Source organism: Marmota monax, unplaced genomic scaffold (genome assembly GCF_021218885.2).
Source record: "Marmota monax isolate L192 unplaced genomic scaffold, Marmota_monax_Labrador192_F-V1.1 WCK01_AAM20220418_F8-fsc00111, whole genome shotgun sequence".
Classification (NCBI taxonomy): domain Eukaryota; kingdom Metazoa; phylum Chordata; class Mammalia; order Rodentia; family Sciuridae; genus Marmota; species Marmota monax.
The window spans coordinates 5,551,679-5,567,926 of record NW_026695067.1 but is presented as its reverse complement, the minus strand read 5'-3'; the positions used below and the strand labels follow the sequence as shown (position 1 = coordinate 5,567,926).

Below are 16,248 nucleotides of genomic sequence, written 5' to 3'. Positions count from 1 at the left end.
CACAGGAAAGTAGTGTCCAATTCATTCTACTGTCTTTCCTATTCCTATTGCCCCCCCCCCCCCACCAATTCCCTTCATTCCCCTTTGTCTAATCCAAAATACTTCTATTCTTCCCTATCTCTCCTCCCTCACCTCCTTATTGTGAGCTAGGATCCACATATTAGAGAGAACATTTGGCCTTTGGTTTTGGGGGATTAGCTTATTTAACTTAGCATGATAGTTTCCAGTTCCATCCATTTACTGGCAAATGCCATAATTTCATTTCTTTTTATGGATGAGTAGTATACCCTTGTGTATGTATATGTGTGTGTGTATATGTATATATGTGTGTGTGTGTGTATATGTATGTATATATATATATATATATATATATATATATATATATATATGCATACATACATATACCATATTTTTTTCCCACTCATCTGTTGAAGCATACTTAGGCTGGTTCCATAGTTTAGTTATTGTGAATTGAGCTGCTATGAACATTGATGTGGCTGGGTCACTATAGTAACACCTAAATATTAAATAAATGGAACTGTTAGATTTTCCTTTTGGCCTAGGGAATTTGTGAACAAATGTACTGAGAAAATAAGCACCAGGAGCTAAGAAAGTTTCAGAACCTCTCTGCCTTAACAAATATGTTGTTACTGTTTAAAGATTAAGAACATTTGAGGTGCTGTGTGGATAAAGGATATGCTATGCTTGCATGTAATAGGGTGAACCAATCTTTCTGGGCACTGGGGATAGACAGCACTTCAGGGAAAGTTATGTTTAAGCTGAGCCCGAAGGAAGCCAAGGTGTTGACTGGAGAGAAAGGTAGTGGCAGGACTAGTTGGTGCAAAGGGGACAGAAGCTTGAGGAGGACCAGTAGGAGAGTGAGTGATGGCAAGGGGGCAGGAGATAGGCAGAGGCCAGGTCACATAGTGGAGGTCCACTTAAGGAGTTTCTTTAGACTTTCACATAAAAGGCAGTGGTAAACCTTTTGATAGGTTTTAGGCGAAGAGAGAGTATCTTAGATCACTGCCATCCTACTAGAGCAATAAAATACAAAAATGATATCCATAAATATTTAAGTAATGCTATGTATTCTAAATAATATAGAATGAATTTTTTTTGGTAAAAATTTGAAATGCCTTTCTTTCTAATATTTTTTTAGTTGTCAACAGGCAACTATTTATTTTTATGTGGAGCTGAGAATCAAACCCAGTGCTTCATACACACTAGGCAAGAGCTCCGCCACTGAGCCACAATCCCAGCCCGTAAAATGCCCGTATTTTCAAAGGCATTTTATAAGCTTCCCTATGAATACAATTTTACCTTATTTTTTTGACTATATGTAGTTTTTTGTTCAAGTTGGTTTTTAATGGATATGGATTTTTAAAATGAAAAAATCAAAGCAAGGCAGAATGTTAGACTATAATATGTTTAAATTGATATATATATTGGTATTTTAAGTGGCAAAAGTTTGAATTTAAAAAAAAGTTTTGGGTTTTGTTTATTAGTATCTGTAATAAAATATTTGAAATAGTTAATTTGCACATTTGACTGCCAACCTAATACATTTATTTCTTTTAAGTTCCTGTATTTAAATTCAGGTGTCATTATAAAGATGTAATAGTTATACAGGAAAGAAAAAGAACCATAATTTAAGCTATGATATTGTACTTCCCTTTTGCTTACATTTTGATTTATTTTACTCTAGTATTAGTATATTAATGCAATATAAAAATTTTAATAGTAATAAGAAAGAAAATAATGCAGGTTACTTTTGAAAAAAATTCTTAAGCTCATTTTTCAAGAGTTTTGGACTTGAGAAATGTATTTCATAGTCATAAAATGGGGATGGAGATGTGAAATTCTTTTCTAACATCCCTTTGTTATGTTTGGAGGTGGAGTGATAAGTGATTGGATTTGGAATTGATATTTGCTTATTGCTATAAGCAATTGAATATTAATTGAATATTAAATAATTGAATATCATTACTTCTGCCACTGTATTTCATACTTTTTAGAACTAATCACTCATTTTATAGTTCAAAATCAGTGCCATTCTTAAATTCATAATGTAAATTATAAGTAAGGGATGTGTTTATGTATTTGAGAAACAGTCTTACTGTCATTTTTTGGACTAGACTTCTCTGATGAAGAAACTTGATTATGATTTGAGCTATTTATAGGCAAGGTAATCAGCAAGAGTTTTGTGTGTGTGTGTGTGTGTGTGTGTGTGTTTTAAGGAAAGAGGTAAAGCTCTAAGTTGGAAAACTTTCCCTGAGATAAAGTTTGTAATAAATGTTTTCTTTAAATTTTGTTCTTCGCATGTTTAAAGAATTGACCAGACACTTAGAAAAGTTTCTGATTTCTCCTGTGTTCTTTACATCAAAGTGAATTCTAGATGAAAATTAAATGTAGAAAATGAAACAATAAAATTAAGAGAACAAAAGCAAGACTAAAATTTTTTATAATCTTGGGATAAAGACCTTTGTAATTCTACCAGATTTAATTTTATGTAGTTTATAATTTTTTATTTTCTTATAAGAAAAATTGGAAGGCCAAATAGAAAAAGGATATTCTCAAAATGTGATAGCCATGATCAAAGATTGCTTTTTAAAATTTTTTTTTAAAGTTGTTGATGGACCTTTATTTTATTTATTTTTACGTGGTGCTGAGAATCAAACCCAGTGCTTCACACATGCTAGGCAACTGCTCAACCACAGAGCTACAACTCCAGCCCCAAAGATTGCTTTTAATTCAATAGAATAAATAATCTATTAGAAAATGCAGAAGAGCTATTAATAGTGAATTTGTGAACAGAATATAGGCAGTCAGTAAACATAAAAAGCTTAACAAAGAATTGTTTCAATTTTCTGCTTCATGTTCTATAGAAAATTTCACTTTGCATACACCAATTTTAAATATTTATAAATCCATTGTGGAGTTTGAAATAAAACTTTTAATAGTTACATCATCTAAGAAGACTTATCTCAAATAGAAGGTTTTCTTTTTTGATGTTCTAAATGAGTCAAATTCGACTTTGCTAATAAGAAGTAAATTTTGCTTATTAGATATTCAGAGTAAAGTGATTATATTTATGTATCATACCTAAAGAATATAAGTGCTTAGAAATAATTTGTGAACATGTTTTAGTTTCTTACAGAAGTGGTAGGAGGAAGTTTTGCCTAATTTGTTCTTTTTCTTTATTCTTGTAGGTGCCAGCATTCGAACATTCACTCCATTTTATTTTCTGGTGGAACCAGTGGATACACTCTCGGTTAGAGGCTCCTCTGTTATATTAAATTGTTCAGCATACTCTGAGCCTTCTCCAAAAATTGAATGGAAAAAAGATGGAACTTTTCTAAACTTAGTATCAGATGATCGACGCCAGCTTCTTCCAGATGGATCTTTATTTATCAGCAATGTGGTGCATTCCAAACACAATAAACCTGATGAAGGCTATTATCAGTGTGTGGCCACTGTTGATAGTCTTGGAACTATTGTCAGCAGAACAGCCAAGCTAACAGTAGCAGGTAAGTTTTATTAAGTGATTTGCTTGCAAATCATATTTTTATATAGGATAAATCTAAATAAAAGCATTTCTTGGAGTTTTCATTTAATTGATAAAAGAACATTTAACAAATAGTATAGTACTATGTTAGGGCTTGTTCAGTTCTGTATGGAAGAAGCTAGTAGTTTTTGGTACTGGGGATTGAACCCAGGGGTGCTTAACCATTGAGCCACATCCCTAGCCCGTTTTTTTATTTTTTGAGACAGGGTCTTGCTAAGTTGCTTAGGGCCTTGCTAAGTTGCTGAAGCTATCTTTGAACTTGGTATTCTCCTGCCTCAGATTCCTGAGCCACTGGGATTAGGCATATGCCACAATGTCCAACTCAGCTTGTTTTATGGTATAGTTGGTATCAGAGGTATGACAGTTTTTTTTTTTTTTGTTGTTGTTGTTTGTTTGTTTTGTTTTGTTTAATTTATAACTTGGAAATGGCAGAAGCTATATAGAAAAACTGTATCACTTTGACAGCTGACTTTTATCCTACCAAGCATAATAATTTGGGATAGTTTTCTGAAACTTATAGTGAAGCCAGAATCCTGGTGCCTTTATGCCTTAACCAAGGGATGGGCATATAATTAACTAATTGAAAATTTATAGCGCGTGCGCACACGTATATATATTAAGGTGAAGAGCAGAAACTTGTAAAGGGAAGAATATTCACTCCCTTTTGGAACATCCTTATTTGAATAATGATGAAAAGTGTTAAGAGAAATTAAGAATCTAGAGAAATAAGATGTGGTTTCTAAATAAGTCATGTCTGCTTTGTAGTGAACACGAGTGTTTCTTAAGATACATATAGTGATCCTTTAGTTGAATTCCAAATGAAGTAGTTTTTCTTAAGGGTCATGTTTTAGAAAATGGAATTTCCTGTAAATCCTGTGTTTATTCTCACTTGATGAAATGCTGGCATATGAGAATGGAATCTCACTGGATTGAGACAGTAGTCTCCTATCTCTTTCTCTCTTTCGAGTTATAGTTGCTGATCTCCTACTCACTCCAGATCGTATTGCTCATTCATTCAGAGGATGATAACTCTTTTTGTCTTAAGAGTTAAATACTCAAAAGTTGAATTGGGTATGACAAAAAGACACTGTAATTATTCCATAATCACAAATTGAAGATGCAAAAATCAGAGGAGAAAAATAAATGGTCTCTTTGGCAATTTTCCATTTTTCATTTTCCTCCTTTCTCTCATCCTTCCTTTCTCTCACCCATCTGCCATGCTTTCTCCAACGTGTATGATAAATAAACTAGCATAATGACTTCTACAGTGTCATTATGGCTAGGCTTCTGGTTATTATTTATGTTCTTAAATATTTTTTATCTGAGTTTTACTCATGACTCCTTCCTCTCAACTGTCCCCTACATCTCATCACCAAATCCACTGAATTCTGCCTCCCAATTTTTCTGTATCATTATACTTTCTTCTTCTTGAGACAGCTCCTCAACTTCCCTTACCACAGCCTTGTATCTACTTGTCTGCCATCTCATTCTTTCTTCCTTCAATCTAGTCTCCACACTGTGGTCAGAGCACTTTCTCACCCTTCAGTGGTTCATTTAGATAATAACACTGCTATTATCTAAACCCTTTAACCCTTTTAAAGGCCTCATGGTTCTTTTTTCAAGCTGGTACCTATTTCTCCAGGCTAATTTCTTATCATTTTATCCCCCTTACCACTGGTACTACCACATGACCCTCAGCACAGTTTTAGCACTAGCAGTGCTGAATATTTTGATCTTTATTTATTTTTTTCACTTATTCTCTGCCTTGACCTTTGCTCCTGGCGGTTCTATCCCCCCCCCCCCTTTTTTTTTTTTTGGTCCGTTTTCCACCAGATTTAGCTCTCATGTTCTTCAGGAAACATTTTTGACACAGTATCTTAGCAGACAGTTTTAATGTAATCCTTAGTACAGGGGAGGGAGGAGGAGAGGAAGGGGAGAGTTCTGTGGTCACTGTAGGGTTCTGTAGGAGAGTTACTTAACCCACTCTTGGCCTGGATATATCTAAAGGATGAATGGAAGTGCTTTTTAATAGTTGCATCGGATGTATTGTATTTGTGATTTATTCAGTTATTTTTTGATGAGTTGTATGTGTGTTAAAATTGTTGGATGGTATAGATAATACTGTAGTGAACTGCTTTCTGCTTTTTTGCAAATCTTCATTTCTGTAAACTAGATTACTAAAATTGGGATTGCTGGATCATAGGGCACCTTGTTTGTGTGTGGATGTTTGTCATTTCATCAAAATGTTAACTATAGAGTTACCATAAGATCCAGCAGTTTCATTCCTAAGGTATCTGTTCAAGAGAAATAAAAAGTTACATCCACACAACAATTTGCACATGACTATTCATGGCAGCATTATTCATAATAGCACAAAAGGGGAAATAATCTAAGTGTCCATCAAGTGGTGAATGAGTATCAGAGTCTGGTTTGTTCATACAATGGAATATTCTTCAGCAGTAAGAAGAATCGAAGTCTTAATTCATATGACATCGTGGATGAACTAAAAATATTATGCTGGGTTGAAGCAGGTCATAGGGCTGGGAATGTGGCTCAAGCGGTGGTGCGCTTGCCTGGCATGCGTGCGGCCCGCCTTCGATCCTCAGCACCACATACAGACAAAGATGTTGTATCCGCCGAAAACTACAAAGTAAATATTGAAGGATCTCTCTCTCTAAAAAAAAAAAAAAAAAAAAGAAGCAGGTCATAAAGAACCACATTCATGTGATCTCATATACAGGAGTTGTCAAGAATTGGCAAATCTATACAGATTGAAGGTAGATTAAGTCATTTTCTCAGGCTGACCTAGGGATGGTCTAGTGGTGATGAGGGATAGGGAGGGGAATAATACACGGAATGGGGAGTGAGCAAGGTTTCTTTTGAGAATGATAAAAAGGTTCTGAAATTAGATGTGAATGGTTGCACACCTCTTCATATATGAAAAATTCATTGAATTGTATACTTTAAATGTGAACTTTCTGGTATGTAAATTGTATATCAATAAGATAATTTTAAAAAATGATACTGTCAAATTACCATTCTAAAAGACTCTTTTAGAGCTTTTTATATGCAAACACTCAAACTGATTCCAGCTAAGTTTAGCAAGCAGGGAAGTTCTTGAAAGAACATTAAATAGATAGTTCATAGAATTAAACATAAGGCTGCTTTTTCTCTGGGCTGTATGATTTCTCCACAACAGAAATTTCTGCTTTCCTGCCTAGAGAATACCCTGGCTGTGGGTGATATTTTGTGCCCCATGGTGGGAGAAATGAGAATACAGTTGTTGTTAATACCTTCTTGCCAATTCTATGTCTTAACTTTCATTTCTTTTTTCTTCTGCAATTTCTTCTCTTGAAAGGCAGTAGGACAACTGACTTCCCTCATGTGAGTACAGGAAGCAGCAGCATTCTCTGCCTTGATATGTCAGTTGCTGGTTGCCCCATCTGCTTTTCCTATTCAGAAACTTTTTGAAATTTTTTGCCTGCCAGTTCCCCATATGTTGTTGTGGGTTTATACTTTTAAAAATTACTCATTTTTATAAGACCTCAGAAGTCCTTTTAACTTTAACAAAATAGAAGCAGTTTTTGGTTTTATTTAAGATTCCTTTTTCCCCTGACTTCATTAGATTTTGGATCTATCTTGGTCAATCCCTTTTTTCCTGGTTTTCTTCTGGTTGCTTAAAAGTAGATATTAGAATAATTTTGCCTTTATTTCATTTCTTCAAAAATCACCTTGAAATTAAAAGAAAAAAACAAGGAAAAATTGTGCCAGGGCTAGAAAACCCATACGTTATTTATATTTGGAATGATTTACCATCATAAAACTAGAAAATCTGTAATTATTTTTCATAATTTGTTTTCTGGTCCTTAAACATTTTGCTGTGTTCAGAGCATAGGTTCATGAGTCACTTTTTAGATATTGTTAAAACAGTAGTAGCTAGTGAGTATTTATGCAATAAGCAGTATATTATATGTAAATTATTTACGTTAGATAATTTTTAAAATGTGACCCTCTGAAGCCTATTGTTTTTCTCGTTTTACTGATGGCAAAATTGAGGCTGAGAGACAGGCGAAATAGCTTGCCAACTTTGTAACAGCCATGAAAGATGGTGTTGGAATTGTATTCAGGCATGTGACTCCAGAACTGACCCTGTCTGTCTCTTCATTCTGTGGCATCTATAGAGCTCTTATGACCACAGTTTTTGGTTAACATTTTATTTGAAGTAATTTTAAACTTAAGGAATAGTTTCAAGAATAGAACAAAAAGATCTCATGTAACTTCTTCCAGATTGCCCAGTTGTTAACATTTTACCACATCTGTTGTGTCATTCCCCAAGTATGTATTTTTTCTGAACCATTAATAGTTGTAAGTTGCAGACATGTTGCCCCTGTTACCCCTACCTGAATAACATCGGTGTATGTTTGCTAAAAACAGGAACATTTTCCTAAATAATGACAGGCATCCATCAAAATCAGAAAATTAATCTCAATACAATACTACCATTTAATTTAGATTTCACATTGTCTCGGTAATGTTTATTATAGTAAAAAACAAAAGCTGAAACTTTGCCATCTTCTTTCCTGTTGATCTAGGATTACATGTGTCATTTGTATCTCTTGGACTCTTTTGGTATTACATTATTCCAGATTTAGCCAGAAGAAACTCCCTTCAATCTTGATTTGTATGTGTCTTTTTATACATACCCATTGTTATTCGAGTAGTTCTTTACTGTATGTTATGAGTTTTTACCTTATATCATAAAGGAAGGAACCCGGTTGTTCTTGTACTTTTCCTGATCTGGTCCTAGAATCAGCCATTTCTCCAAGAAGCGCCGATTCCTTGTAGTGGAGAATATTATTTGGAAATAAGGATAAAGTCACCATATGTACTTATTGCTACTGGAGTGACACTGATTCTGGATCCTCTGTATGGAATATAATAATATAAATACATATGTATAAGCTGTGTGTAAACTATATGCATATTTCACAAATAGTTTTATATCTGTATATTATATCTACATATAGTTCTGTATCTGTAGTTATATAAAGCTATGAGTTTATCTGATGTCTTTATTGTAGACCAATACCTTGGAATTTATTCTATCCTTGTCCTTTTCCATATTTGTAATATTTGCATCTTTTCCTACTGTGAGGAATCTTGACTACAATTATCCTTGGTACATTTAACTTATTTACTCTTTATTCCTGTATGTAGCCGGTTTCGTGATGCATGGACCTTCTTGATCCTGATGCTACCATATGTTGTGGCCACATGGCCTGACTTGCTCTTGGCTCCCTTGACTAAAGTTTTAAGTAATAGTTAATTACTTTTCCCCCCCCCTTTTCCTTTATTGTCCAGGACTTCCAAGATTTACCAGTCAACCAGAACCTTCTTCAGTTTATGCTGGGAACAGTGCAATTCTGAATTGTGAAGTTAATGCAGATTTGGTTCCATTTGTGAGGTGGGAACAGAACAGACAGCCCCTTCTTCTGGATGATAGAGTTATCAAACTTCCAGGTGGAACGCTGGTTATCAGTAATGTGACTGAAGGAGATGGGGGACTATATCGCTGCATAATTGAAAGTGGTGGGCCACCAAAGTACAGTGATGAAGCTGAATTGAAAGTTCTTCCAGGTATTAACTCATTATCAGAACTGATGGTTTTGTGTTTGTAAATGGATAAAAAAATTTTTATTTAAAAAAAAATAAAAACTGTTAATATGTGGTGTAATGTATTAACTATCAGTAAAAGGAGTCTCAGTTTTTTACAGGAGTAAAAAAAAAATAGGCCAGAACAATCCACTCTTTAGTGAATATATTATTAAAATTATCAAGTAATAAAGTATGTGCCATATCTAATTGAATTCTTCTTGGTTGAAGATATTTAGCCCTATGTCTTTGGTCAAGCTGTTGTTTCTCCCCACAACAGAGTATGGTTATAATTAGGTCATTTTTACTTGTAAGAATTTAAGACTAACTCAGGCTAGTTCTTATAAAGGATGGGTAAGGTGGTAACTTAATGTGGTAGCTTTGGAGACACTAGCAAATGAGAGCTCTTGCTTCTCTATTGTGCTGCTCCCCCCTTTCATGTAAACTCAGCTCCTCTTTCAGTGTTGCCTGTTTTTTTATGTGTCTTCTCATTCTTTCTGCCCCTACTGGCTTTGCTCATAATTGGTTTTGTATGTATTTTCTCAGCTGTCCAGCTTCTCCCTTATGCTTAACCTCCTCTCACTGTGGCTCATTATAGTCCCTCTACTTCCTTGATATTTCGTGACCTTTCAGTGTCTATTCTCATTGCTGGGTGCCTGATCGTTTCCATAGTTCTCATTTCAGATTCAAGTTTATGAATATAATTGGGCCATCCCTACATTGTTTGGGCAGAGATTGTGGTAATATAGGACTACTTTATAGGCTTATTTTTAACCTATGGACTGCCTTACAAAGTGAAACCTGTTTTATGGGATGTGACTTTTGACGGTGTTCCCAATGGGCCTTGAACTAATGCTTTAAAATGCAGCTTGTTTCATTTTTGTTACCATCCCTGCCATTTAATTCCTGTCTCAGTGTTTCTTAATTTTTAATTATTATTTTTTGCCATATGTGGGATTGAACCCATGGCCTCATGCATGCTAGGCAAGTACATCCCGTCTCTGTCTCAGTGTATTCTCAGCAACCCCAGTTATCTTTGCTCAAAACCAGTGGTTTTCCATGTCACTTAAAGTTCTTGGTCTGTTCAACTTTATGTAATCTTTTCACTTCCCTCCTTTGCCCCTCCCTTCCAATTCCTGATCTTCTCTCCCTCACTCTGTCATTGTGACCACCTTATGCTTATAGAAAATTCCAAATGTTTTTACTTCAGAGGTTTTCTACTTGCCATTTTCTATGCCTGGAATCCTATATACCTGGCTCACCCTCTTATCTCTGCTCAGATATCAGTGAACCTTCCTTAAATATTCTGATTAAATAACAGCCTTCTGTTTCCACCTCCAGTGCTTCTCCTTCCTCCTCAATTTTACTTCAGAACATATCATCATCTGACATATGTGTTGTTTGTTGTCTCTCCCCCCGCCATTAGTATGTAAGGTCAACAAGAGTAGGGGATTTCATGTCATGTGAAGAATGGTTCCTGGCACATAGACACCAATACATATTTGTTACAAATTTGTTTATTTGAGTCTATCAAAGTTCAGTTAAATATGTGTAAGTAATTAAGTGTGGGGGAAAAATTATTGCCAAAAGCAGTGTCCTTCATTCTACTTCCTTTGGGCCCTGCTTTTTTTTTTGGTTGGCACTGGCAATTGAACCCAGGGCCTAGCATGTGCTAGTATTCTACCACTTAGCTATATCTCCAGCTCTTTTGTGTTTTGAGATAGGATGGCCTCTGAATCCTCCTACCTCAGCCTCCTGACCATTCTGTTCCTGACTTGTTTATTTGACATGGTAGATTTCTTCTTTACACCTAGCATAGCATTCAAGCAAATTCTCAGAATTTGATTCAAGAAAACAAGGTTTTCAGTGTCAAAGGATGAGACCATTACTCGATATCTAAAGCAAAAACAGTGCTAGATATTTTGCTGACTGAAGTCTAGGAGAGTTTTGCTTGTCAGACAGTCTTCTCAAGAAAAGCTGATTGCTGATCTTCTATAGTTTTTTTTTTTGTTGTTGTTGAAGGCATTGTTTTGGTTTGTATATATATAAAGAGGCAGAGGCAGGTTACAGCAGTGAATGACTTTGCCCTTGATTGATTGACTTTTAAAGCCCAGGATTGTCACTTATTGGTTGGCTTTCAAAGGCACATTCCCTGAAGTGAGGTGTCATTAATCTGTTAGGCAGTGGTTACTTGTTACCATGACTAAAGAACCATAATTAATGGACTGGACAAGTTTAAAACCATTTCTGGTAGTTGTTACCATGGCCCATAGAACACCTTTTCCTAAGTGTGGTGACATGGCTTATATCCCTCTGCCTCAGACTGGTCTTTTTTTTCCACTCAAAATTAACATTAAGTTAATATCACCCTATTAAATAAAGAACTTTATCTTTTACCCACAGGAGTATAGCCTTTTCACATTTCCACAAGAGGTCAGCTCTATAAAATGAACACATTAATTCTTTATCTGAATAAAGGATACACAAATACAGTAGTAACTTTAGTTTGCTGCATTACAGAATCAAGGATTGACAGACTAAGTGAGCAAGTTAATGAGATGAAACACAGAAATATTTTCAGAAATAATAAATCCAGGGAAGGACAGGAAACCTCTCATATCCCTATGAGTAGGAGAGAATTTCAAGAGTCCTGAACTTGTTCATTTTCTCTACTGTTTGAACCACTCGTGACATTAATGTTGTAAAATAAAGAGGATCCATGTCAAATCTCCCTTGTTGACCAGTAAGTAAATTTAATCTAAAGGCAGGAACTATAACTTTTTTGCTTTAAGATCCCTAAACAGCCTATCACAATGCTTTGCATATAGAAATTATTTGATAAATGTTTGCTATTTTAAATAGATTTTTTTTTTCTTTTTTTCAGTTGTAGATAAATGCAATACTTTTTTTAATTTTATGTGATGCTGAGGATCGAGCCTCGTGCCTCACATATGTGAGGCAAGTGCTACACCACTGAGTCACAACCCCAGCCCTAAATGTAATTTTCTTGTGTCACTTTTGCTTAAAATATTTTGTCATAAAAAGCCCCACAAGACTGAATAGGAGTTAGACATTCCTTATGACTAACTGATAAAGTGCTTTGTCTTTTATTTAAATTCTTTTTAGATCCTGAGGAAACACTCAGCTTGGTATTTTTGAAACAACCTTCTTCCTTAGTCAGAGTCATTGGTCAGAGCACAGTGTTGCCATGTGTTGCTTCAGGACTTCCTGCACCAGCCATGAGATGGATGAAAAATGAGGAGACACTTGACACAGAAGGGTAAATGTTGTCTGCCTAAAAACCTTTTTCTGTCTGAGCTTGAGACCATCTAATCCTTTTTGGAACTATTATTAATAAAAAATGATTACTTTATTTAAACACATTATAATGCTCATATGTCATCCTTGAAATATGTTCATGTGCTGTATATTATTATGATATTTAAAGAAAAAACATGCTTTCAAAATATTAAAGGATAATCATTCCATTTGTTCTTTCTGAAACTTTGATATACTTAACTTACAGCTTTGGGGTTTCCTTCCCTAAATTGTTTCAAGAACTTGTAGTCTCAACTAGCCTGAGTCTTCTCTTTCATTCTTATCATTTTTAAAAATCTTTTTTCCTTGCTCAAATAGTGTAAGCAAATGGATTCTTCATCCTTTGCTTTTGCCTTTTGAAATCATACTAGCTCTGCTCTATTCACGAATTCTGCATCTTCCACAAAAGCCTTCTGTCTTAACACCACCCATCCTATCCTCTGTCTCCTTTCCCGCCTCATTTTTTCCTTATGTAATGAGTACTTTACTCAATTGAATTCTCTCTCATATGAGAACTGGTGTGATAGTGATGATAGCAGTAGTCAGGCATGTTTTCAAAACAGAGCTGTCCTGTACATTATAGGATGTATACTCACATCTCTGGTTTCCTACCCAATAGATGCTAAAAGCACTTCCAGTTGTGATGACTAAAAATGTCTCCAGTTTTTAGATGTCCTTTGCTTGAGGGTAGGGGACAAAATCACTCCCAGTTGAGGACCACTCTACTGGAGCAGTGCTGTCCAATGAAAATATAATATAAACCACATATGTAAATTAAAGTTTTCTGGTAGCCACACTAAAAAAGTAAGAAGTATGTGGGCTGGGGCTGTAGGTCAGTGGTAGAGTGTTTGCCTTGCATGTGTGATGCACTGAGTTCGATCATCAGCACCACATAAAAATAAATAAATATATTGTGTCCATCTACGGGTAAAAAAAGTATTTAAAAAATAAGAAGTATGTGTGCACTACTAAATATACTAATATTTTATATGGTGTGCTGCTTAGAAAATAATTTATACCGCTTTAGTTTGTACATTAAAATGAAATAAGATAAACTAGTTCTTCAGTCATACTGCCCACATTTCAAGTCTTAGAGGTCTCATGTGGTTAGTGGCCATAAATTTGAATAAAGGAAAGTGTAGAGTTTCCTACTTGAGTTATTCATAGTGAACCGACAATCTTAATTTGTGCATCTCAGTAGCCAAGACATGTTGCTGGGAATGAGGTTTCCACTGCTCAACTCCACTAAAATTTGGTAGACCAAGGCTGGTGAAGAAAAGCAGGTTTATTAAAACAGGCTTTGAGGAAGACAGAGGAGATCTTTTTCTGTTGCAAATCTCTGTCTTCAAGGGCTCAGGGACCCTAAGAGAAGAGGAGGTTCAGTTGGACAAAAGGCAGGAAATTCTCTCTCTCTCTCTCTCTCTCACACACACACACACACACACACACACTTGAGCTGTACTAGTCAGAAATATGTTTCAGTTCCTTGATGCCTCCGTGGGCCAGGGGATAGCCTTTTAATTTTTATTCTGAGGTGGAGAAAAGTCCAGATGCAGAAAGTGGTCATCAGGAAGTTGTATTTAATTTTAAAGAGGCTCTGTTTCAAATATGGAAAGGAATATTTATTCAGTCAGCTAGGTGATCGGCCTTCAGTGATACTGGGGACGATGAATCAGATTGTTCCTCACATATTCATTAGTAGAACTAATGGTATTATCCCCAATATTGCCTGATTTCTTCCTCATCATTCATCCATTCACCCACCACTTTGCCCATGTTTTGCTTTTTCCTTTCTTCCTGTTTTTCTTCCTATCTAAATATGAGGTGAAGAACTTATAAGACTTCAAAGAAATTTCTTTTAAACTTTTGCTAACTACAACATAGAGAATCTTGAAAATAGAGGAGAAAAATATTTCAAGCTCTTAGAGCATGAGTTTTAATTGAAGGGCTGGGGTTGTAGCTCAGTGGTAGAGTGCTTGCCTAGCATGAGCGAGGTACTAGGTTGATCCTCCGCACCATATAAAAAACAAATGCATAAAAAATAAAGGTTAAATTCTTAAAAAAAATTTAATTGACCACATGTTAAAATATCAGGGGTAAGAAACCGGAATAGATTTATTTTAAAACTTGTACATTTTATCATTATAGAAGGACATTCTGAAGATCTAAATAAATTTTTTCATATAAAAAGTGAGAATTTCAGGCTAGGGTTGTGGCTCAGTTGTAGAGCACTTGCCTAGCATGTGTGAGGCACTGGGTTAGATTCTCGGCACCACATTAAATAAATTAATTAAGTAAATAAAAATATTGTGTCCAACTACAACTAAAAAAAAATTTTAAAAAGTGAGAATTTCTATGATTATCATCGGTTCAGCAATTATTCACAAATAATTATTAAATGCTGAATATATCAGGTACCATACTACGTACTAAAAATAGAGTGATGGACCAAACACATAATTGATAGTCCTGTAACTGTTAAGAAGATTGAATTTGTAATTTCAAAACTCCTGAAAAAGAAATCTCAAGACCCAGATGGTTTCACTCAAGAATCCTATCAATATTTTAAAAAGAATTAACTCCAATTCTATACAGTCTGTCCAGAAAATTGAAAAGAAAGAGTTGAAAGTAATATTATTGTGATACCAAAATTAAAGACAATATCAAAAATAAACTTTAGACCTCCTAGGAATATAGACACAAAAATTCTTAACAAAATATTAGCAAATAGAATTCATTGATACATAAAAGTAATTATATGCCATGACCAAATGGAGTTTATTCTAGGGATGAAAGGTTAAGTATTCTAAAATCAACCAGTGTAATCCACCATACTATCAGGCTAAAGGAAAAACCAACGTTTCATGATAAAGCATTTGACAAAATTGAACATGCATTCTTGTTTTTCAAGATCCCAGAAAAATAACTTAGTTGAAAAATCCTACATCAGACATTATACTTGATGATAAAAGGCTAGAACCTTCCCTCCTAAGAACAGGAATAAGTTAAAGAAATCCATTGTCATAGTGTTGGAAGTTCTAGCCAATTCAATAAGACAAGAAAAAAGAAAGGCATAGAGATCAGAAAGGGGGGGAAAAAAACCAATTTTTATTTGTAGATAGTGTGTTTGTCTGTATCCCAAGAAACCTACCAAAAACAAAACAAAGCAGAAACAAAAACAAAATAAAAACCCAAAAACCCTTTAGAATTAATCGAGTTTACAGGATATAAGATAAATTTAAAAATTAATTGTTTTTCTATATATTAGGAGTGAACACCTGAACACCAAAATTGCAAATATGGTACCATTTGCATTCACCCACAAGAATTGAAATAGATGTAAATTTAACAGAACTTGTGTAGGAATTATATGCTAAAATCCACAAAATGTTATTGCAAGAAATCCAAGACTTAAATAAATGGAGAGACATACTGTGTCAAGGATTAGAAGACTCAACATAGTAAGGATGTCAGTTTTCTTCAAATTGAGCCAGGTGTAATGGCACACACCTGTAATCCCCATGACTTGGGAAATTGAGGTAGGATTGCAAGTTTGAGGTCAGTCTAGGCAACCTAGACTTTGTCTCAAAATAAAAAATAAAAAGGGCTGGGGATGTAGCTTGGTGCAAATTTTCTTTAATCCAATATACAACTTAATTCAATTCTCATCAAAATCTTGGTAAGATTTCCTTATAAACAAGATTATTCTAAAA

General features: G+C 34.8%; 1 protein-coding gene across 11 annotated transcripts in view; it reads left to right on the top strand.

The window, feature by feature from the left end:
- The window catches only part of Neo1 (neogenin 1), a 247,958-nt gene that overhangs the window by 80,403 nt on the left and 151,307 nt on the right, over nucleotides 1-16,248 (top strand). For all 11 annotated transcript variants that reach the window (XM_058573828.1, XM_058573827.1, XM_058573825.1 and 8 more), the window contains exons 2-4: nucleotides 3,210-3,527; nucleotides 8,927-9,202; nucleotides 12,344-12,497. In XM_058573828.1, coding sequence (XP_058429811.1) covers nucleotides 3,210-3,527; nucleotides 8,927-9,202; nucleotides 12,344-12,497 — 748 coding nt within the window. The remainder of the gene's footprint in view (nucleotides 1-3,209; nucleotides 3,528-8,926; nucleotides 9,203-12,343; nucleotides 12,498-16,248) is intronic.